Here is a 22,443-nt window from a genome sequence, read left to right as displayed (position 1 = left end):
ATTGTTTTTATTCTCAATAAAATTCTAAAGCTACCAGAAAACCAAAACAAACAGGGAAAGGGAGAGGTGAAGACTACAGTAGTCATTAACATACACTTATGTGCACTACAGAAAATAACATCTCTAGCTTCTATTTTTTATCTTAACGGGAAAGTGGGAGACAAAAAAGTTTACTAGAGTACATCCTAAAACCTAAGTAAATCATACCCAACCATCCACCATAAATTTTTATCATTTTAATGAGAATTCATGTGAATTTTTGTAATCAATGAATACAGCAGAAAATACCTCTGGGGTTTTTTTTACACCAGATAACCCAGTAGCGCTATAAAACTCATTGTATGGAGTTCACCACATCAATTAACAAAGTCTTCACCAGCAGTTCAACTCTGCCCAGCTACTGAATGCACCCATCTACTTTAAGATAGAGATTCTTAGAAGAAAAATAGTAGAAATTAAATATGAAAACTACACATTTCTTACAGAAGTTTCTTACAGAACTTGAGTTTTATTTTAGGTACACGTGGAATACCTATTATGGAGAAATACCAAACTATAGAGAATCAGTATTTTTAAGTAGAGGGTGCAGAGAGAAGATTTAGTCCTTTATAAACTTATCAAATAAATGCACTAGGGTTTGCACGGGGATCCTTTTGGTTCCTGTATCTGTAAGTCAGCCAGACTCCCAGAATCTGAAAATGAAAACCAAAGGTATTATTAAGCAGAGGGTCTCCATCCCTAGTTTTACAAAATTTGTTTTAAACATAAAATCATGAGAATGAATTTCCAGTTATACAAGTTTAGGATATTTTACTGTTGCTAAAATTGTACAACCACATTCTATCTTTCTTAATTAGAAAAAAGAATGCACTCTCTCTCTCTGAGAAAAATCATAACCTTGCAAGAGAGAAAAACAAACCGAACCTCACAAAACTATAAACAACAAAAGCCAAAGCCATATTCCCAATGCAATAAAAAATTTCCCATTGTTACAATGAAAGTTACTCTTCTCCCCCTTTCAAATGATAAATACTCATAAAGCTGCTTTTAGCATAATGATTAAAAAAATCCTCTGAATAGTTTCATTTTATCATTACCACATACAGCTATTCTTGTGCATTTTCAAATCTTGCCATTCCCCCCAGCTACCTTCCCTGCTCCCAGCACCTTCACATTTTTAGATGAAATGGCAGAGGTCAGCGTGGTTCTGCTTAAGTTGCTGTATCTCTCTGGTTGCTGTCATATGTACAAACCTTCTAAAAAATGCACTAAGAGGCAGGAGGAGCATTTTCACATGCTCTACTTGGCGATTAGAAAACACCTGCTCTGATGAATTTTATACTCCAATCAATAAAGCAAGTTATGCATCATCATGGTACTAAAGCAGAGCCAAAAGACCTTTTTAATTTTAACCTAGTGTTTAAAATACATTTCACTTCTCATGCAACTCCATCTTTGCACTATAGGTGGCATCAAAAAAAAAACAAAAACAAACCCTCAAAGACCTTATGTGTGCTGGAGTGGGGAATAGGTGGGATGAAGAGGGAATAAGGTAAAGCAGCAGCACTCTTTTTATTACTGTTGGAGGATGGTCCACTTGAACAGCTAACTTTCTGAAAAGCTTAAACTTTACAGAAGCACATTTTAATGCTGAGGTTTGTGGTCTAAATAACAAAGTTGCAAGAAAAGCCTTCCTTCTGACAGACTAAGCAAACTCATAGCTTTGAAAAATGTGGCTTAATTAATTATTTGACTCCTGAGACTGGATTGAGGTTTCCCGTAATAAACTCCCTAAAATTGTGTTTCACAAAACAAAGCTTTAAAAGTGGGGGGAAAAAAGCACTCAATTTTCCAACCACCCACTCACCTCTGTGAAACTGAAGAAGAGTCCTATCCCTCCGACAAATCTCAGCACCATTCCAGAATATTCTTCCATTATCGGTGCACATGGTCTACAGTGGAGAGTTCTAAGACAATCCTGTAGCAGATACAGAGAATTGTTTTCCATTTGCTGGATGACAATTGGTTGTTTGAAAGCATCTAGTTGGCTCTAGAAGAGACTGCTACCAATGGACAAAACCCATGGAGTTTTAAAAGACTCCAAGAGAGCAAGTATATATAAATGACAGTGGAGTACAAACTTTGCAGGGTGACCTGTAATTGTCTTTCCAGTAAGTTAAGAGAAAAGCTTAGTAACACTGTAACAACTACTTTACACATCTGTTAAAATGCTGTGTTCTGAAACTATGAAAACAGTTGTACATTTTTGGACAAAGGCAGTGTGAAAAAGTTATGGTTTTTCACACTTGAGGAACTTACAGCGGCGCAGGTTTCATTCGCATAGAATACTCTGAATCCACAACAATTCAGATTTCTCTCAATATCTGTTCTTGCGCTGTTGGTGTTGCTCCATCCCACCTCTAGGAGTTCACTCTAGAAGCCATAAGCAAATACAAATTACATTAATTGAACTGTTTTTCAGTGCAAGCCAATATACAAAATCAAGTTGATAATGCCCTAACTAAAGCCTTCAGATCTTGATGCTTAACTGGAGAATATAAACATATTAAAGAATGACTGGAGTGTCCAAAGAGGCTGTGTAGCTAATGAAAGAACAGCACCTAACAGCAGCACATTCATGGGTATAATTCCTTTCCTTCATTTTTGCTAACATGGTGATCCAACAGGATCACTAGTAAAAGGATATACGACTAATCTAGCTGGGACTGCCCAGGCTAGGTGCACAAAAAAGCACCCTCACATGCAAAACCAAAAAAAATTTGGTCACTGTGCCTTTACCCACTTCTTATGCAGTAAGAACTAGTCTCCATTCCACATGGAAGACTGTTGTATTTTCACATGTAACTGCCTAATGTAGTTACGACCTTTCCAGTTATGCAAGAACAATTCAGTGACTTTATCAAATTTACACCATGTTTACTGTTTATTTCATCAGCTTATCTGAAATTGCTGAACACGAGATATATTCAAGATATCACGCTGCTATACTTGTGACCATAAACCTAGAAAGGAAACTTCAAAACAAATCAATTAAAAAAAAAAAAAGTAATTTTAGGACCCAAATGTACTTATTTCTAGCTACCACAGCCAAGCATTGACCAAGGTCTAGTCTTTAATAAATAGGACAATGCTGATTTTATTAAAATATGCTCTCCCCATTTTATGGAGGTGTAATACAAATACACATACATATATATTTATAGTGTTATGCTATAGATAACTGCGAAGTCAGGAAACTTTTCTTACCTGCTGTTCCTCATTTAGTGCCAAACATGCACAGGAGACAGAAAACTGGACAATAAAGACTAGCAGAAGAATAATCATGTACTGGAAACAATTGCTAAGGATATCCTCTGAAATTAATTTTGCTTTTATAACATATACACCTAATGGTATTCCTTATTTCGCTGGATAACAGTAAGACCTTTAAAACAAAAGAACTATGGAAGCAAATTCTGACTGGATGTATTAACTGGATGTGTGTAAATAATGTTCCCAAATACAATCACTACGTATTATCTCTTTTTGCCTACTACTATATAAAGCTGGTATTTCTGGGTTTTCTTGCCCAGCAAGAAAACATGAGCAGAGAGGTTAATAAAAGGTGTTTTGAGAGAAAAATCTCCAGCCATTTTCTCCTAGTTTAGGGATTCATATCATTTCAATATACTTCACTTAAAGTAGTAGAGAAAATATTTTTCTGGGTACTGCATATTCAGATTACTTTTTTTCAATGGCAGAGCCTTGCAATTAATTACAAAAAAATAAATTTATCATAGATTAAAAAAAAAAAGAGTAAGAGTTGCTTCTTGGAGCACAGCCTCACACACTTTTAGACTACTGCATCTGAAGATGGTAAAAAACAAAAAGAACAAAATTTGAGACTAAAGATCATGTTTTGAAAGTTGGGAGTACTTTCAAAATTTGGCTGCTGTGTTCAGAGGTGGATACTCCACACAATTAAGCTGTTTGTAAAGTGGAGGTCAGTTCTTATTCACAGACCACAAAAGTTAAACATTAATAGTTCACCTACTTTAGTTCTGTGTAGGGCTGAGCACACAGTAAGAGGCACCTGTGACACAGTGAAAAACCACTTTACCATAAAAAGCTCTCGAAGAATTAAAATAGTCTCATTTTTTAAAAAAGACATGAATACTTCTATCTTCAGAGCACAAACAGTGGAGGAAAAAAAAGGAAACTGAAATGAAGTTAAATGGGAAAGAAGTCTAATTTAAACTGTACTTGACCAAAGTAAGATTGTGAATTTCTGTTTCTGAAGCACCTCCCCCAGCACTCAGCTGACAGAGGAGGTTGTTTACATGGCTCAAACCACGCTGCAATCAATGCAATGCATCAGAAGGATACAAAGAATAGCAATACTTGATGATGTTTCACTGCACCAATCAATCCGACTAAGGCAATAAAGAAGAGGAAGACTCCCACTGCAATTACCACTCCAACAACTCTGAAACTAGAGATGAGGCCAAAGCCAATTCCCCATGCTGCAATTCCAATCAGCAGCAGGCTCACCAGCTGGAGGGAAGAGAAAACACAAAGTTAGACTGCATATTAAAACAGGCTCCCACACACAGATAATTTTTTTATACTGAAGTTGTTTTTAGAAAGGTAAAATTTTCCTTTCTGGTGCAAAGAGAAGAAACACAACCCTAAACAAACCAATCCTCTACATCATTCTATAGGTAATTTCAATTCCAGATGTTTTAAGGCATACATATTCTTCCACTGTCAATGTGGAACTGTTACAACTCAAACTACCTGTAAGTCAAGCCATGTTGTACTATCAGTGACTGACTAGAGACACTAAACTGTAGATCATAACGAAATTGACAAACAAGCTAAAAATCATAGGCTTAAATTCAGAACAAAAACTTCAGATGTTTTGTGAAACTGTGGCAGTATATTTAAAGAAAATAGAATATATAGCTGCACAGCTCTGAACGTGTAAAAAAGGGCACTTTGCCAAAACTTACTGCAATCAGCTGTATTTATTAATTAAAGAAGTTTCTACACAGGCAGGAATCTGTCCCAGTTACTTCACAGAGATTTATTGTTTATATGGGCAGGAAGCTCCAGCCCTTCCTGTTTCCACACCAAAAAAACACAACCCCAAGAAGAAAGAAATTCCAACATGAAAAGCTGCAGGGAAATCTGTAATGAAGTCCAGCAGGAGGAAAGCAGCAGACAAAGCCAACCCAGATGTCCAAGGCACAAGATGCCCAAGACTCTCTGGTTTGAAACAGACCTATGTGTAACACTACTCATTATATTCTCTGTTAAATGACACCAATTCAACATGCAACTTTTAACTTTCCAAAACTCTCATCTCACCAAAAAATACCCAGCTGTATAGTTATTAAAAAAAATTCAAACCAACAATATAAAACAGTAGGCACTTGGCCTAGTCCAACCACTTGGCTTCATTTAACAACAGGTATAGAGCAAGCACTTACACTTGCTCACCATTTCCATTCAAACAAGGCACATTCTCATGACATTTTACTGCTTACCCAGAAGCAGGAGGATAATAATAATAATTAAAAAAAAGGTAATTTCCAACTTATCACTTTAGTCAACTTACCCTACAGCTGGGAATTCTTGTTGGTTTTAATGTCAAATACATCTGTATATTTTTTCCATTTAAGTACATTCTAGAGGACTAACCTATGTAATGGAGCTTTTGAAACATGGAAATCTCAGATAACATCAAAAAAGCTAATAAAACAACTAGATATGCTCATCAAGATCAAAACACTGCAGGTGGATTTTTTTCTGTGTGTTCACAGAGGAATACATCTCAAAAAACTTTTTACCAAAAGCCAGTAATCCACACCAGAAATTTAAAGAGTCTGCAAGGACAAAAGCAGGATATTTGTTATACCTACACTTCTCTCTACATATAAAGAGACAAAAAAAGATACAAAATTCAAAGGAATTGTTCAATACCAGCAGTTTTAGGATAAGTTCACATTTGTTTCTCTTAAACAAAAAGCCCAAACCACCACATTTATTTAAAACAAAAAATACAGGCAAAGGAGTCAAGAATCGAATTTACAGAGAGGATTGAAGAAAAAAATAAAATGTCTTGGCTCTAACATGGACAAATTTTCTGAATCCTTGTTGCACAAGACTATAAACTTCCTGATACCAGTACATTAAAAATTAGCCTTGTTACTCAGACAGTTTATTCCAATACCTACCTTTTCTAAACTATGCCCACTTACTTTATTTCACTGTCTCATTCCACTGGAAAGATTTATTTTTCCATATAAGTACCAGAAGCAAGTAACAAAAGAAACCACATAGCCCCATTCCCAATCAAAAAGTGCTGTCTGACATCCCAGGCTCTGCATCAGCTTCTAAGCACTAAACTCACACTGTCACTACATAGGTTGTTAAAAATAAAATTCTCACAAGCCATGACAAATTTTATTTTATTTCACAAAAAAGAGCAGACGAAACTTTGTTTCTAATGATTTTCACCAATACTTTTCTGTCTGAAGGCAAATCTTTCACCAATCTGCCTCCAGGATACCAAAATGTGTGTTCAGCTCTTTACTCATTTTGTAAGAGATTCAAAAGCATTAGATGCAATTAGTTTGTTCTCAAAATACTGAAATCTAAACAAGAGACAAAATCTGTGCCTTCAAGACTTACTGGATAAACAGTCTGTGAGGTGCAGGGTACCAGTTGCTTCTTGCTGCCACTGCTGATCTCATCTTACATTAATCTGATGACATATGCATAAAATTAGTTGCATGACGCTAGAAGTGTCCCAACACCCTGGCACAAAAAGCTTTTCTGGTAGAAACAGCCACATGCTGAATCTAGAAAAGGCCTGGTTTTCAATCAACTGGGGGAAAAAAGCCTCCCTGGATTTTAAATCCATTACTGAACTCCAGATATTCAGGAAATAACAAAAACCATTTTAGTTTCACATTTGTCACATTCAAGTTTTAGAGTTATCAATCTCATTTTCAAGCGTTACCTCAGTAATACCAAGGCTCTATTTTCTTTCACTTGACAAAGTTGTCCATTGTCAAAATCCTTAAAACATCTGGAAATTCAGTGGGATCACAGATCCATGCTGCTGAGATCTGGCTGACAAACTACACGAAAATGCTGTACCCAGTCAGACAGGTCCATGATCTGTATCAAAATCATTACTGGCTACTTGTATCTTGCCACTTGAAATCATGGAAAATTGACTCTGCTTCAAAACTGAAATGGAGACTACAGATTTACTAACCACTCCGGATACTGATATAGTTCTAAGTTTCTGTCTCCTCCACATGTTTACCGAAAGATGAAATTACTGTTATTTCTTCATATTCAGGTTTGGCATGGACTATCTGAATGAGAGGAATAACTCTATATAGTGTTTTAGTGCCAAAATGCAAAGAGCTAAAGTAAAAGCACGCTACTACAAAAAGGAAAAATAAGCTGTTTTGAGAAGAGTCTTTAAAAATCTGTAAAACAATGAAAGGCTCATAGTTATGTACTTTTTAGCCACTAGAAATGACCACTCAACAGTGCTTATTTCCAGTGTTTTGAGATGAAAATATTTAAATGCAATATTTCTAAAACTGAAGCAACTACAGCTTTATAGTATAATGTCCCTGAAACAAAATTAGTGACCCTAATCAATTCAAATGAGCAACATGAACATTCTAAATATACAAGCTTCATCTGCATGCAAAAAGGCCATGTATTTCTGCTAAATAAAGAAAGAAGGACTCTCTACAGAACTTCTGAATGTCACATTTTATTTAACTGAGACCACACTTCACAGCAGCAGAAATCTGCCAAAGTAAACGGTGTCATCCTTGGAAGACTGAGTTATCTGTGAAATTTCATTTTACCTATACAAATTTACTTACACAAAGCCAGCTTTGCTTAGTAACACTTCAAATATCTGCTTGATGTATGTACCAGAAATATCTGAAATCAAAGTCCAGTTTTTAGTGATTAGTGCTAATCCAGTTTCCCACAGAAAGGTTGGAGAAATGGCCTGTTAGACTGAATGGCCAGAGGCCAGACTGCTGAACCTGAAGGGCAGTAATTGATGCCTCAGCATCCAGCTGTAAGCATCAGCAGGTAAGCACCACCACAAAGGCTGATACTGGAGCCATTATCACACACTATCTTCATCAACAACCTGATTATAACACAAAATGAATCCTCAGAAAATCTGTAGATGATACTGAACAAGGAAGAGTAGTTGACTCTCCAAAAAGAGATCTAACTCAGACATACTTTGATAAACTTGAGGAATAAGCCAACCTTAGGAACCTTGCAAAGTGATGAACTGTGCTCCTGGGCGCTTCAGTGAAGCCTGGGATGGGACCAGTTGAACAACAGCCTTAATGAGACAGATACAGGGATCAAACTGTTTGTCAGGTTGAATACAAGCTCTCACTGCAAGCAGGGAGAGCCAAGAGGAGTGCAATCAAAGGAAACACAATGCTGGTGAGACTGAAGCCCGAAATACTGTGTTCTATTTCAAGTCCCCCAGGTGGAAAAGGAATTTGAGAACCTGGTAAGAGTCAGTTAAACGGCATGGGGCCTTGAGAATGTGAGGTTTGAGAAGAGGTGATGGATCTGGGTTTGTTTTGTATGACAAAGAGGCTGCCCAGGGATAATCACATACTAACTAAAGCTGAAGACACGTTACATAAACCTGGAGGCAAACTCTTCCGGGATCACAAGTAACAGCTTGGGAGGTTCAGACTGGACATAGGAAAACACATCTGCAAGGTGGTTTGGTGATGATCTCAGGGGGTTCCAAGACTCCACAGACCAAGCCACAGACAGCAAGCTACTGTTATTCATAATCCTGCTCTGAGCAGGCACCTGGACTGATGAGCCTCAAAAATGCCTTCCAAACAACACTCCCAAACTCCACAACCAGCACTTTGACCATGCCACTCTCTCCACACCAAAAATCAAAGTTTTAACAGGTAGATAAGATGGATTTAGCACTGACCAAAGACTTTCCTGCACCATCTAGCTCACTACGTAGCTTCTAAACTGTCTATCAGCAAAACACCTTCTTACAAGTAGTAAGAAAGTCTCTCAATAAAAGAGCAACAAATTATTGATTCTTCAGAAGTACTTCAAAACATGAGTACAAGTCTTGTTCCCAGAAGTGATTGAAAAGGTCACACTCACTTAAGGCATGTTCACATAAAAGCCAACCAGCATTACGAGCAAAGAATTTGTAGTAACCTTGAACTGGAGTAATTTGTGTACAAAATGATGCTATAAGCACACACTGTCCACAAACCAGAAAAACAATACAAAGCTGTGGAAAGTGTATACATGTGAAGGGGTGACAGTATTTTGTATCTTCATTTACTGTATATTATCTTCACCAATTCAAGCCTTAGCTACCTTACTTAAAAGGCACACACACAAATACAGGCTAGCATAATTCAATATAAAAACTAGTAATTTTGAAATTAGGTAAATGGTTTTTTTTTTTTAAGAAAAAAACCTGTAGGTAGCACAACTCCTAAGTGAAGATCAGTGGTTCTCTCTATGAGATAAGAGCATTTCTATTTTGTAATTAAAAAAATGGGAAAAAAAACTCAAGCATATTGTCAAGTAGACAAAACATTACCCAGTGTCAGTATCTGTATAGGGAAAATTTTAGGGAACATTTCAGTTCAAGATCAGTGGAAGAGATCAGACTCCAGTTTAGGCAACTTCTCTTTTTTTTACAAACATATATACACACATTTGAATTTCAGAGATGTTCCAAAAATAACAGTTTCTCTAACAAATTTCCTTATCTTCTCTCTTCTTTAAATCACAGTTCTCTAGTGCACATAGCTGTTCATTTCCCTCATTCCTGTACTGAAAAAAAATATATATTTCCCTCCACAAGTATCCCTTCTGTACTTACGTGAAAGTTTATAGTCTACATTACAAAAAAGAAACAGAGATATTGACAACCTATTTCTGTATACAATGCCATGAGAAACAATTCAAATGCTAAAACCACTTCCTCCTTCCCACAAAAGCAAGCCACCAGCAAATCTGCTGTCTCAACTAACTGGCAACTTCTTGGTATTTCAGCTAGCTTGGACTGCTGGCTAGGAAGGAAGTCATACGCAGAAGCTGCTATTCCCACCGCCTCCTTATCGCCTCAGTACAAACAGGACTTGGTAAAAACTACATTTCACAACTTAAATTTCACAAACTATCAACTTACCATTCCCAGGTAAAGAGATTATATAGCATTTATTTATAGTCATATCAGCAAGGGAAACGTTTACAGAACAATTGTCAGGGTGGATATGGAACAGGAACTACAACTAGAGAGATTACACAAATGATGAAATTCATCCTCCTTAAGCACTCTTTCCACATTTAAGTTCATATTCTACTACTTTTAAGGGTGCTTTAAAATATAAATGTCAAATGGCATATATACTGAAGGTAGAGGTATCCACCACTCTCCTCTTCAACTTGAACAACCATTTCTGTACAGCCATAGAGAATCTAGAAGACAATTCTGATTCCTGGCACTTCATTTAAAAACACCGCACTAAAACAACAGGTGGTACATGGTGGTGTAACCATAACCTTTAGCAAGTTAAAACGAAGCTAAATCGGTTTCTATCACAGCTGTAAGCTACTCAACCTGTAAGCAACTTTATTTCCTTAAAGTACTACTTCAGCTTTACTGAGAGCAAAGGAAAGCTCTGGGTACCTCCGAAGGATTTCCAGCAGAAAGTGAAATCTTCCACCTTTACGTGACTTACTTACATGAAGAGTGATCAGTGGTCTGATTACTGAACAGCCTTGAGACACGTAGTGTGGAACAAGCAATTTATGTGAAAGGCAGCATTCCTGACTCCTATCACAAAAGCCTGTTCTTTCAGTCTCAGGCCTTGTAAAGAGTTATTCACGTTACTGGCCATGTAACAAACTACTTACACACTAAAATGTCAGTTAGATTTAACCCCTGCTTAATATTCTCTGGTCTTTGGAAATGGAAGCTTTCTGCTGTGCAGCAGGAACAACTATGTTCTAAAATGTTTACTTTTACTTGTGTGTTTGTTCACTGTTTTTTAAGAGGTTATGAATGTTTTCACAAAGCCTGGTGAGCCCACAGATCCTTCCTCCACACATCATATCTCCTTCAACACAAAAACAAGAACACAAAACTCCACAACTAATGATACAAGCTACAAGGCTCTTACAGGGCATTCAAAGGGGTTCTCAATAGTTGTGCTGATTTTAAAGTGCCCACCTGCACCACAGGATGGCTGACAAGATATCAGCAGTATCAGAACACATCATGTTCCATATACCCTCCTCCTCTGTGCCCTGTCATTCTCCTGCTCTTTCCTTAAGGACAGGCTGCCTTCCTAGCTCCAAATGCCCCTGTGCACTCTGCACAAGACAATGAAAAACCAAAACCCACTCCTGGCTGTCTATGGACCCAGAACATGTCTCAATTCTGACCCACCACCACAAATCACTGACACTCTGCCTATAAATTGACACAGTATAGCCAAGGCCTTTCTAAACCCTGGAATAAACACCTTTAAATATCTATCTGTACTTTTGCTGTACTCTTGTGTGTTCTCAAGCGTGAGCACAGAAACCTTTTCCAAAATGCCAACAAAAACAAAAAGGCCACAAGATGGACATGACCAACATTACCTTCCTTGACTAATACCTGGGAGCTTCTGTACCAGTTTTATTTACATGTCAAAACTAGATAGCCCAGCTTACACTGCCATCTTCAAAATGTTCTTGAGAACAACAGAAATGGCTCCAAGGCAACCCACCCCATTTGCTGAGCATCCAGTTGTGGCAATGAGGGAGACCAGCACAGAACAGGCTGGTGCTGGGGCAAACTCTTGATGCTGCACAGCTAAATGCTGACCAGAGCTTGCCACACAGGGCGAGCAGAGGGTTATTTACTTCTCACAACTGAGAACAAACCACAACAGAGCTGCACTCAGAGATCGCAGGCTCACTCACCGATGTGAAAGAAACTATGAGTTGAGGCAAGAACTCTGCTTCTCTAACTCCTGTCTGCTTGTACCTGGCTCTGTGTAGCCACTACTGCAGTCAGGAAATACCAGAGAACATGAAGACACATTCCCTTTCCTGATGAAAATCCAAATGTCCACCCTGCCTCTAAAACCAAGTTTCCCCTATGCAGCACAAAGATGAAGCAGACAGATTTGCATGGAAGATGCAACATTCCTCTGCATTAGGAACTCTGAAACATTATTATAAAGACAAACATTATTATAAAATACCTCAGTATTTAAAAACCCTCTTAAAATCTTCAAGGCTGGGTTGGATGAGGCTTTGAACAACCTGGTCTAGTGGTAGGTGTCTCTGTCCACTGGCAGAGGGGTTGGACCATCATGATTTTGAAGGTCCCTCCAAACCCAAATCATTCCACGATACCAAGCACACACTGTCCAAATCTGAGAATTTCTATACTTATCTTTGCATATTTCCATAATACAGGGAAAGCAAGTTTGATAAAGAGGGCAGAAAGCCCAAATGCACCTTCAATAATTACAGCACCCAGAGAACTAGAAACAGTGATAGGAAAAACAAAACAAACCCAAAAAACTCTTTCAAACACAATGCTTTGAAAATAAATGCAAAACTCGAGACACTTAATAGGCAATCAAAGAAAGAGGTTGAGAGAATGAAGTAATATTAAAAAATGAAAATTTTTGATACGGTATTTTCTAGTGTTACAAGTAAGTGTGGATGCATTTATGGAATAAGCTTTGTGCTACTAAAAAATACAAACTTCTAATGGAAAAGATACTGTATGTTTTAATTGAAATCAAATGGCTGCTCCAGGTGTAAGAAAACAAAGCCTGCTGATCTAAATGAGAGATGTTTACATGCTGCCAATGAATACTTCATGTTTCCTACTGCAGCAATAATTAAGTTGCTGCTTGGGTAGCAAAACCAGCACACATCACCCAAATAAACTGTCAGCATTTTTTTTAAATTTTGAATATTTAATCTCATGGCTCACCTACCACTTCAACCTTTCACCACTATTTAGGAACTTCCTTTTCCTCTCCGAAAATCAGATTTGAAGAAAGATATTGACTGCTTGCACTTCAACACAAATATTAAAGCCTTCCTCAGAAGCTTAAGTTTTAAGCTACAAACACATCCCTGAATATGGATTAATTCTGTGGACAGGCACTTTAAACAGTTTGTATGGATTTGCCATTTGATGGGAAATATAAATATGACTGACTAAATAAAAACTAAATAGGCCAGATACCCAAAATTAGTATTTTAAAGGTTCTTCTATTCAGCTCTTCCATGTAAGGCTCTATTCTGACAATATACATCATCGTATACCCAGAGTCAACAAATAGTCTCAATTATTTTTTTCTACTCTTCCTCTTGGTTCCGAGAAGGAACCATACTGAAGTCAGCAAGGCTCAGCATAGATGCAAGAATTAGTCATATAAAATAGATTGAAAAATAGAGGCAGGGCCTAAGGACACTAACTTCATCAGGAGAAGAACCAAAAGTCATCAGCAAAGTAACATCTGAAAAGAACATTAAGTGAGCAATTAGGTTACTGGGCTTCTGGTTTCTTGCCTTAAACCAGTAACTGATTTATTACTGCCAGGACATATATTTTTATCTTGGTGTACTACTACAAGAACTCAGGAAAAAGAGGCAGTACTGCAAAATAAAAATTAAAAAAAAAAGCTCCAATATAATATTTTATTTCAGAGTGTTTTAATGAAAGGCAGAATGTAAACTGACATCTCCAATATACAGTTTTCAGGGTTTGTTCATCTCATATAGACACATCAATGCTGACCATAAAAACATCCAAGAAGTATTAGCTATCCCTTCTTACCATCACTACTCCCTTCTCACCACTTATTAGTGAATCAACACTATTTTAAAGAGAGAATTATTAAGTTATTGCTCTGATTGTCTTCTGCATTTTTTTTCCAGCTGCGAGAAAGTAAGTCCATCATTCACTGTGCTGCTCCAACCCTTGTACTCCAGGTTTCTGGACAGCCAAGGAACAGAGAAGCCCACACATTTTACTGGATCAACTCTACCAGGCCAACTAAGTACCTTAAGTGTTATTTCTCCAACCATGGATTTAAAAGCATTAAGTCTTGTAACTTGTCTATAATTAATAAACAATACTAGCAATAACAATTCTTGTATTCCTGTAACTTTCATTTAAAGACATCATTCCCTCCCTTCAGCAAAAACATATGTTCTATATAGGTCAAGTGACAGAAGACCAAGTGACACCCACAAAGTAAAGTCTACTCAAGGAGACACCAGAGCAGAGATTAAGTTTGTAAATACACTATACAGGTACCACAGTCCAAAAGTTCAACCCACCCTTGCTGAGGCCAGATATGCCCAAAAGACCTACCAGAGTCATTACACCTGGTTAATATATGGCTATATGGCTGTAGAAATAAATGATGGAGTCATTAGGAAACAAAACCTGCTGTCCACATGACATCACAATAAGATTTGTGCATCCATCTGAGAATGATCCAGATTTCTCTCACTCTTCTGTCACTCAAGGAGTAATAGCAATAATAACAAAAGAAGTCTTGCATTTACTGAAAAGTGAAATTGGGATGGGATAATGCACCCATAACTCACCTTCTGGGACAGGAAAATCACAGAAAAAGTTGGCCACAAAGATCTTCTGGGGTCCCTTTCAACCTGAGCTATTTTATGATTCTAACTTAGCTCCATTGTGACACTCTACATGCATCGAACTCACCTTCAACTACAGATACCAAACACCTATCTGCTCCCCTCTGTTCTGGCTATGGGTAGCCCAACAACGAAGGCATCACAGGGATCCAGGCTGACTTTCACAGTGGCAGCTGGGCTGCCTAAGCATGCTCCAGACTTTTTCAGGGACATATTTCACTCCTCAAGCTCCTCCAAGGACAGAGACCAAGTAATAGTGCAGCCTCTCCTATATAAAGGTTTCTCTTCTGCTCTTTTCTGAGGAAAGGGGGGTCGGGTCACCTCGTACACCCAAGAATATACAATCAACCAACTCTAGCTTCAGCAGAGGCGCTTCCATGTCCCTTCGAGCTCCATCCTGATGGCCATCAGCTCCAGTTACTGCCAGCTACTGTTTGTTCTGATGAACACCGTTAGACCTGCTTGTTCTCGTCCTGCCTTCAGCAAAGAGCACAAATACAACTGCCCACAAGCACTGGCTGACCCCAATTTCAGTCTGCTGAAAGTCACTCCCAAGCACAATTGTTAACTTGAAACATTAGAGGACATTCTACCTCTCCAGATGTGCTGTGAGAGGAAGCCATTACACTTACTCCCGTTCCTTGCTATTTCAGAGCCCTTTAAAAATAGATAGTGAGGAAAAACATTTCCGTAGCTGCACCACAATTGGAGATTTTATTCTTCTCTGTTGAAAACCAGACCTCCAACATCCTGAAACAAAATCGGGCACCTGCCTGGAGCTCCCCAGCAAAGATAAATATTTCAGTTTAACATCCTACTTTTTTCCCCGTCCTCACGAATGTCCCCACCACCCGAGGCAGCCCGACTGGGTAACTCCACGGTCCACCCCAGGGAACACCGCTGGGGCTGGGGCCTCGTCACTGCCCCCACTGCACTTATTTGGGCGCTGATCCTCGGCTGAGGAACAGCAAAACAAACCCCTCCCTGCTTCACGCCTGGATGGATGCGGCGCCCTTCCCGGAGGGAGAGAAAGGGCAGCGGCGGGCCGGGCCCGGGGCCGCTCGTTCCCGGCGATGAGCCAGCAGCCGCCGCCCCGGGCGGCCAGCGCCCCGGGACCGCCCTGGATTTTGATCCCGAGCGGCCACGTCCGCGCGGTGACACAGCCCGGCCCCGCCGCTGTCACCCCCGCACCGCTCCCACCCCAGCCCGTCCTCCCGGGCCGGAAACCGCGACCGCCCGGCGGCCGCACCGCGGACCCCCCCACCCCGCGGCCGCATCCCGCCCAGAGAAGCGCAGGAACCCCGGCACCTCCCCTGCCCAGCGCAGCGCAGCGCAGCCCAGCCGGCGGAGGGAGCGGCGGGCCGAGCAGAGCCCGCGGGCACGCACCGTGTAGAGCAGGTTGAGGGCGCAGAGGCAGTTCTTGGAGCAGGCGAACCCGCCGCACGCCATCGCTCCGCCACCGCCGCCCCGCGCGGCAGCCGCTCCGCCAGGAGGCCGCGGCCCCGCCCCCGGCCGCGCGCGGGTGCGGCCGCAGCAGGTGAGCGGCGCCCGCTGATTGGCCGCCGCGGGGCGCAAAGGTAAATGTATGCAAATGAGGGCTGTGACGTCGGCGCCGTCAGCCGCTATCCGGCGGCTCGTGCTGTGCGGGCGGGTCCCGTTCCGCCGGGCCCGTTCCCCGTGCCGTGAGGGCACGAGCGCCTTTCCCCTTCCCCTCTGCCGTGACGGCACCGGCCCTGTTCCCCGTTCTCCAGTGCCGTGAGGGCACCGGCCCTGTTCCCCGTTCTCCACTGCCGTGAGGGCACCGGCCCTGTTCCCCGTTCTCCAGTGCCGTGAGGGCACCGGCCCTGCCCCTGTCCCCGTCCCCGGCTGCCGTGAGGGCACACACAGCCCGGGCCTCGCCCCCCCCGCCGGCCCCGCCGTTCTGTTCCCGCACGGGCGGCGGCGCCTGGCCGGTGGCGGCACCCCTGTAATCCGTGGCCTGTGTAATCCCACGGAAAACATCCAGGGATTTACTTGTACAGACCGAGAGAGTATTGGGAGTGCGGATATTTTACCAGCACTTCATAGCGTTGTCAAGTCCCACTGTCAACCCAGCACTGCTGCTGTCCTTTCTCTTTTTAACATATTTTCTTTATTGATTTATTTTTACTAAGTCGTATTTCTACTGCGCCTCCTTACATATTTGTGTATTTCCTTAGTTTGAGGGTTAAATATTTTCAATTACAATAATTCTACTTCACAAAGCCTTCCATCTCTATCAATAATTTTCCTGCTGTTCAGTAGTTAGTTTTTATTAAATGTTTGTACTTGGCCTGAACGGTGTCCTGGTTCACTACAACCATCCAAAATCTTGTCTTCACAGTCCCCATGGGCTGCAGCCTGCCCAGTGATGCTTTGTAATACATACAACACACCTGATCTCTGCCAGCTGTTCCTGTGTGGACGAGTGTTGTGGCATTAGTGTCCAAGAGAGTTTCTTATCTTTTTTGCTGCGCTTCACAAAGAGACAGGGGCATGCTTGTTCCTCTCTTGGGATGTCTGTAAGAGTACATAGCACAGTTTACTTTGTTTGCAAACTAAAACAGTAGTTTTACTTTATCAGGTTTTGGTGCTGGAGAATTTGTGATGATCAGTTCCTAGTAAGCAAAGGAAGCTGCATCTACTTTCTGATGAATTCACGACAAATCTTAATAGGAATTTGTCATCAAAACAGTTCAGGGACAAAATTCCAAAAGCAATTTTTTTTTCTGTAATTTGGCTGGCCTTCATCTGCTAAGGAAGCCCCAGCAGGCAAATAATCCTTGCCAGCAGTGAGATGTTGAACAGCAGCACACTTTGTCTTTCCTAGTCTGTCACTCAGATCTTTTTAGTTTTAAACATTTTTTTCCATGCTCTTTGGTATTTTGCTAGATTTCTCCAATTAAATACAATACACTTTCCCCCCCCCTCATTCAATAACAAACACTTGTTGCTTTTCTATTGATGTATATCTACCTTTCAGCTGCTAGATGGACAAAATTCAAATTCTGCAACGTTTGTGACCACAAATTGAATCTGAATGCTCAACAGCTGCTGAAGCTTTATGTTTGTTTGTTTCTAAACTTGCCATCCCTGCTGCTGCAGCTTTGTGAAGTGACAGGAAGCCTTAAAAATCTGTTGAAAAATTTTTTCTCTGATAATTATACTGACTTAATATTGTAACTAATTTGGCCTGTTGGGAATGCAGATTTACTGACTGGATCTACTGCTTTTACTGGGCTGTGCTTCTAATCCTTTGGGCCCAACTCTAGCAGAGCATAAAGCCAGTATAAAGTCACTTCTTTCAGTGTAATTTTACTAGCAGCTTGTAATTTTATGGTAAAGGCTGGTATCAGAAAGTCTACTTGATAGAAAAGTGTATTTTGGATGTATGCCCTTTCCTGAACACAAGCAGCCATCAGCATATCAAATGCTTTTGTTGGATTTTGTTGCAAATGCTAACATCTAAAGTTACTGTGCCATTGTTGCTTTGGTTATGGTGATGAATTATTCAATATGATCATCCACTGTCCTTCTTTTTGGAGGATCTCTTTCACAATTAATTATTAAAAGCTGTGCCTCCACTTTCTTAATTAATGCTGGTGTTTCTTACTGAAGGACCCAGCTCCTACAGCCTGTTGTGGGTGGGAAGTACCTTTTGCCCACTGTTTCATGTCCAGGTAGGCATCTAACCATGCGTGCAACGTGGTTCATACCCACCTCTGACCATAATCTCTGGGGCATAGTTCAGCTGATGTAAGCACTCAAAGGTTCTAAGTAAGGAGATCTATGACAAATGTAGCAGATTTGTCAGAGACAAATGGGTCCTTCCTCCATCTCCCTTTCAATTTTGTTCATGAGCTATAGTAAAAACTTGGAATAATATGGTTTGGATTTAAAATAACACTTTTGGTGATACAGCAGTTGGCTGTGCTGATGTCTGTAATTTCTGATGATGATCAGGGTGTGTCTGCGCTCCTATTTCACATTAGGTTTCAGCACTTAGCTTGTATTCTGGCTAGAACTTAATTGGCTCAAGTTTTCTAAATGGCTAATTATGACTTGCTAGTTATGAAAAGACTCTCCTGCAGTTGGAAGGAAATCTGTCCTTCTTTGTAGAGGAAATACAGATGGTGATACTTTGATATTTTTTTAAATTGTTAAGTACCTGATCTAAGTGAGGATCCTAGGTATTTGTCTTCTCAGCCTTTGTCTTTTTAGGGAATAAATTCTGCACTCCCATCTGTTACAAATCCAGAGCTGCTGGATATAACCCAGAGCAGAATACGCCTTTTCCTTTTCTTCCCTCACTTTTTGTCTTTCTGGTGCTTATTCTCCGCTTCCTTGCACAGTCTTTGTTCTCCTGCCCTTCTATGGTGTGTTTCAATGGCACTGCTGGCAGCAGGAGGAGCTACAAACAGTGTGAATTAGTTTTTCTTTCATGGGAAACAGCAGTGGGGGAGAGTACACTGGGCACTTGTAATGCTGCTGACGTGCACTTACAAGACAGTACAAAAAGTAAATGCTTCTGCAAAGGGAGAGGGGAGTGGAAACACAGAGTTACTGGGGCTCAATGCTGGCACACTTCTTACTAGTCTAAAAAGCTTAAAATGAAGCTGTTTGGGTAGTTCACTCTTCATTTCCCAGTAAATTTGCATCAGCTGGATTGTTTTCCAGAGGATTGCTTCATGAAGCCTTTTACTGTAACAAGCTAAATGAAAATTCAGCTTATAGGCAAATCTATTCTATTTCTGTAGGCTGTGGCCTCACGTCGGTACTGCTGGTTTCTGTTACCTACTATGTGCCTGAAATCTGAAGGTCTGTGTCACTTCCGAGGCACAAATTTGAAAAGTGAAGCCTCAAGTGTGAACAAAGTTCTCCTAAAGTGTATATACTATTGTCTTAATTTTAAGACAGTGTGACCTTTTTTGTTACTCTCTACTATTATGGAGTCTAAAATGTTGTGAGTGAAACATTGTTTGCAGAAATTGATTTTTATCGCTTTGTTTTCTCCACGTTTACAATGAGTCGTTGACAGCACTTTAGGTATTTCATTTCACTCTTTGTCTTGTAAAGTCATTTTTCTTCCCCTTATTTGTATAAAGTCTCTCATGCACATCAAAATCAGGGAGGGGGAAAATAGGGTTTAAGGAAGCCAAGTGTTTCCAGGAGTAGTATTTATTGTGTACAGTTGACATATTTAGATATTAGAATTGAGGTGAATAGTGTATACGCACAAGACAGGGTTTCAGCTGGCTTTACTTGGAGTAGATAAAGTGCTTATCTTCCCGTGGCAGTTGACCATTAGAGCGTGTTCCCATGCCAGTTAAGTATGCCTGAAGTTTGGTGACGATAGTAGAATCTGTCAACAAAGTCTGTGAAGTAAAATGCTGTTTATCATCAATTGTGTTTCTCCATGGATGTAGTTTCCAATGTCCAGTCATTTCTTATGTCACTGGGCAGGAAAATCTGAGTCATCTCAGTCACCTGAACTGCCCCAGTTATTGAGTCATGTCAATTAGTCACCTTAGTTGCCAGTAACCGATGACTGAACATATAGAATCAATTAAACATACACTTAAAATGTTATCTGCTGTAACAATCAAGATTCCCCCCCCCCCCCCCCCCCCGCTCAAATTCAGCGCAAATGTCCTGTGGACATACCCCAGCTATTTCCTGATGTGTTAGTAATGAATTGGCTGTGCCGTGATGTTTGCTTGCAGTCATGAAATTCTCCCTGCTTCCTGGAACAAAACCAGTTCCCAGCAGTGCTATTGCAGTTGTTTGGTTGCCATTCCATCACCAGCCTTAAAGAAGCCCTTTCTGGCACTTGGCAGTGAAGAACAGCATGAGTAGGCGTAGCTGTTGCATGGATCTTTTGCTGTCTTACAGGTTGACACACAAGGTGTTGTGGTGCCTTTTCTTGTCAATGATCATTACGAGCCAGACATGGTGGAGAGGCGAGCTTGGCATACAGAAAAAAATTATCTGTGTTCTTTGGATCAGAGAATCTTCTCTGCAGAGAAAAAAAAATGTACAAAATTGTTTGGCATTTTTATTTATTTCTTTAGTGAAGTGGAGCATTGTAGATAGAGAAGAGGAATTTGGGACAGGAAAGTAGGCCGTTTAAGTACTGTGGCTAGAGCAACCCACAACTAGGTCAGAAATTAGCTCCTCCAAAAGCACAAAGACACAGCTCCTGTTCAGTTTAATAAATCTAACAAGTGGTTACAAAGGAAATAATGGCTTGTTCATCTGCACTCTTGGAGAGACAGATAACGAGTGTAGTCTTTGACAAACTTTCTGACCAAAATCCAAATGGCATAAAGCTCTTGGATTGAGCCTGGGAAGTTAAATTCCTATTAGGAAATTACCTAGAATGGAGACTTACACAAGCAGAAGCAGCTACCGGCCAGTCCAAAACTGTTGCCCCTGATGGAGCAGCTGTATGCCCAGCCTTGCTTTTTGAGCCATTCTTTATAATTCCCACCAGATATACCATGCAGTGGTGGAAAATAACATTGGAGTGTAACAATAAAATGTCTGCTTGTTAACTCAGTTGATGTCCATGTCTTTTGAATTGCCTCACTAACAGTTCTTGCCAGAAAAGGTAGGCTTGGTGAAATTTGTCCTCTGAAGTTTGTAGACAGGTGAGGGGAAAAAAAAAGCAAAACAACAAAAGAAATATCTGAAACAGCGCCAGGACACAAACTTTAAAGGGAAAATGTATTTTATTAGGCCAACCTGCTACAAATAGTAAAAAAGGCAAATACTAAGAAGTTCAAAGCTATATCTTGGGATTTCTAAAGATCTTAACTGTAAGAATCACCTTTCATCACATTTAAAATCCATTCTGAATTAAGCACATAGAGGATTAGGATAAGGAGAGTTTGTTACCTCTAATGTATTAAAGAAACAGCCAGAAGCTCAAAATAGCAATATAATGGTATTTTAAATAGTAGTACATAAAAGTCTTGACAGAAAGCCCAGTCTTTCTATTCAGGACCAGGATTCAGAAATGTTCTGAAATTGGGCTGGGTTTAGTCAAGCCTGGAAGAGAAAAAGGCAAAATTCTAGATCCCAGAAGTGAAGTGGTCTAGGGCTTCCTTCAGACAAATCCAAACTTATTTGGCTTGTTATGTATACGGCCCTTATGTGTCTCTCTGGGAGAGGTGGATAACTAGCAGGAAAGTAGCCTCTGGGTGACTGTGTGTGTCATACTTTGTTTCCATGGGAAGGGAATCATGGCAACAGGCTAGTACCTGACCCACTGCTGCATCTGTTCTTCAGGTCTGAAATAAACCCAGCAAACTTCAATGGCAAATATAAGTTGATAACTCTGTGATTAACAGGACATTTTAATGCTTGTGGACTAACACTGGGGTGTAAGCTTTTGGAGAGTAAATAGCTTTCAGATTAATTGCAGGTTTTATTTGGTTTATGCTGTGTCTGCTGCGAGATCTCATTAACATTGCATCCCAAAGGGTTCCTATTTATCACATTCAGGTGGAAACCATCACCTCTTCAAGGGAAAATGGATGCCATCTGCTCAGTGCCCTTCCAGATGATTCTCTGGGAGAGTTCCAAGAAATTCTAAGAAGCAGAAATCCTAAGTCTTTGTAAGTACATAGCAGAGCAGAATAGGATGGTTTGACCAGGACCTTATAT

At 40.3% G+C, this 22,443-nt stretch overlaps 1 protein-coding gene across 1 annotated transcript; it reads right to left on the bottom strand.

The window, feature by feature from the left end:
* Positions 1–221: 221 nt before the first annotated feature.
* Positions 222–16,252, bottom strand: TSPAN13 (tetraspanin 13). Its single transcript, XM_083856951.1, has 6 exons — positions 16,144–16,252; positions 4,387–4,554; positions 3,268–3,348; positions 2,320–2,433; positions 1,868–1,978; positions 222–692 (listed from the first exon to the last, which is right to left on the bottom strand). Exons 1-6 carry the CDS (start codon positions 16,204–16,206, stop codon positions 618–620), a joined length of 612 nt encoding a protein of 203 aa, XP_083713077.1. The 5' UTR covers positions 16,207–16,252; the 3' UTR covers positions 222–617.
* Between the last annotated feature and the right edge of the window lie 6,191 nt (positions 16,253–22,443).

Source organism: Zosterops lateralis (assembly GCF_965231275.1).
Source record: "Zosterops lateralis genome assembly, chromosome: 1".
In the NCBI taxonomy this organism is placed as follows: Eukaryota; Metazoa; Chordata; class Aves; order Passeriformes; family Zosteropidae; genus Zosterops; species Zosterops lateralis.
Note: the sequence above shows the minus strand (reverse complement) of the source record. Positions and strands in the feature narration are given on the sequence as shown.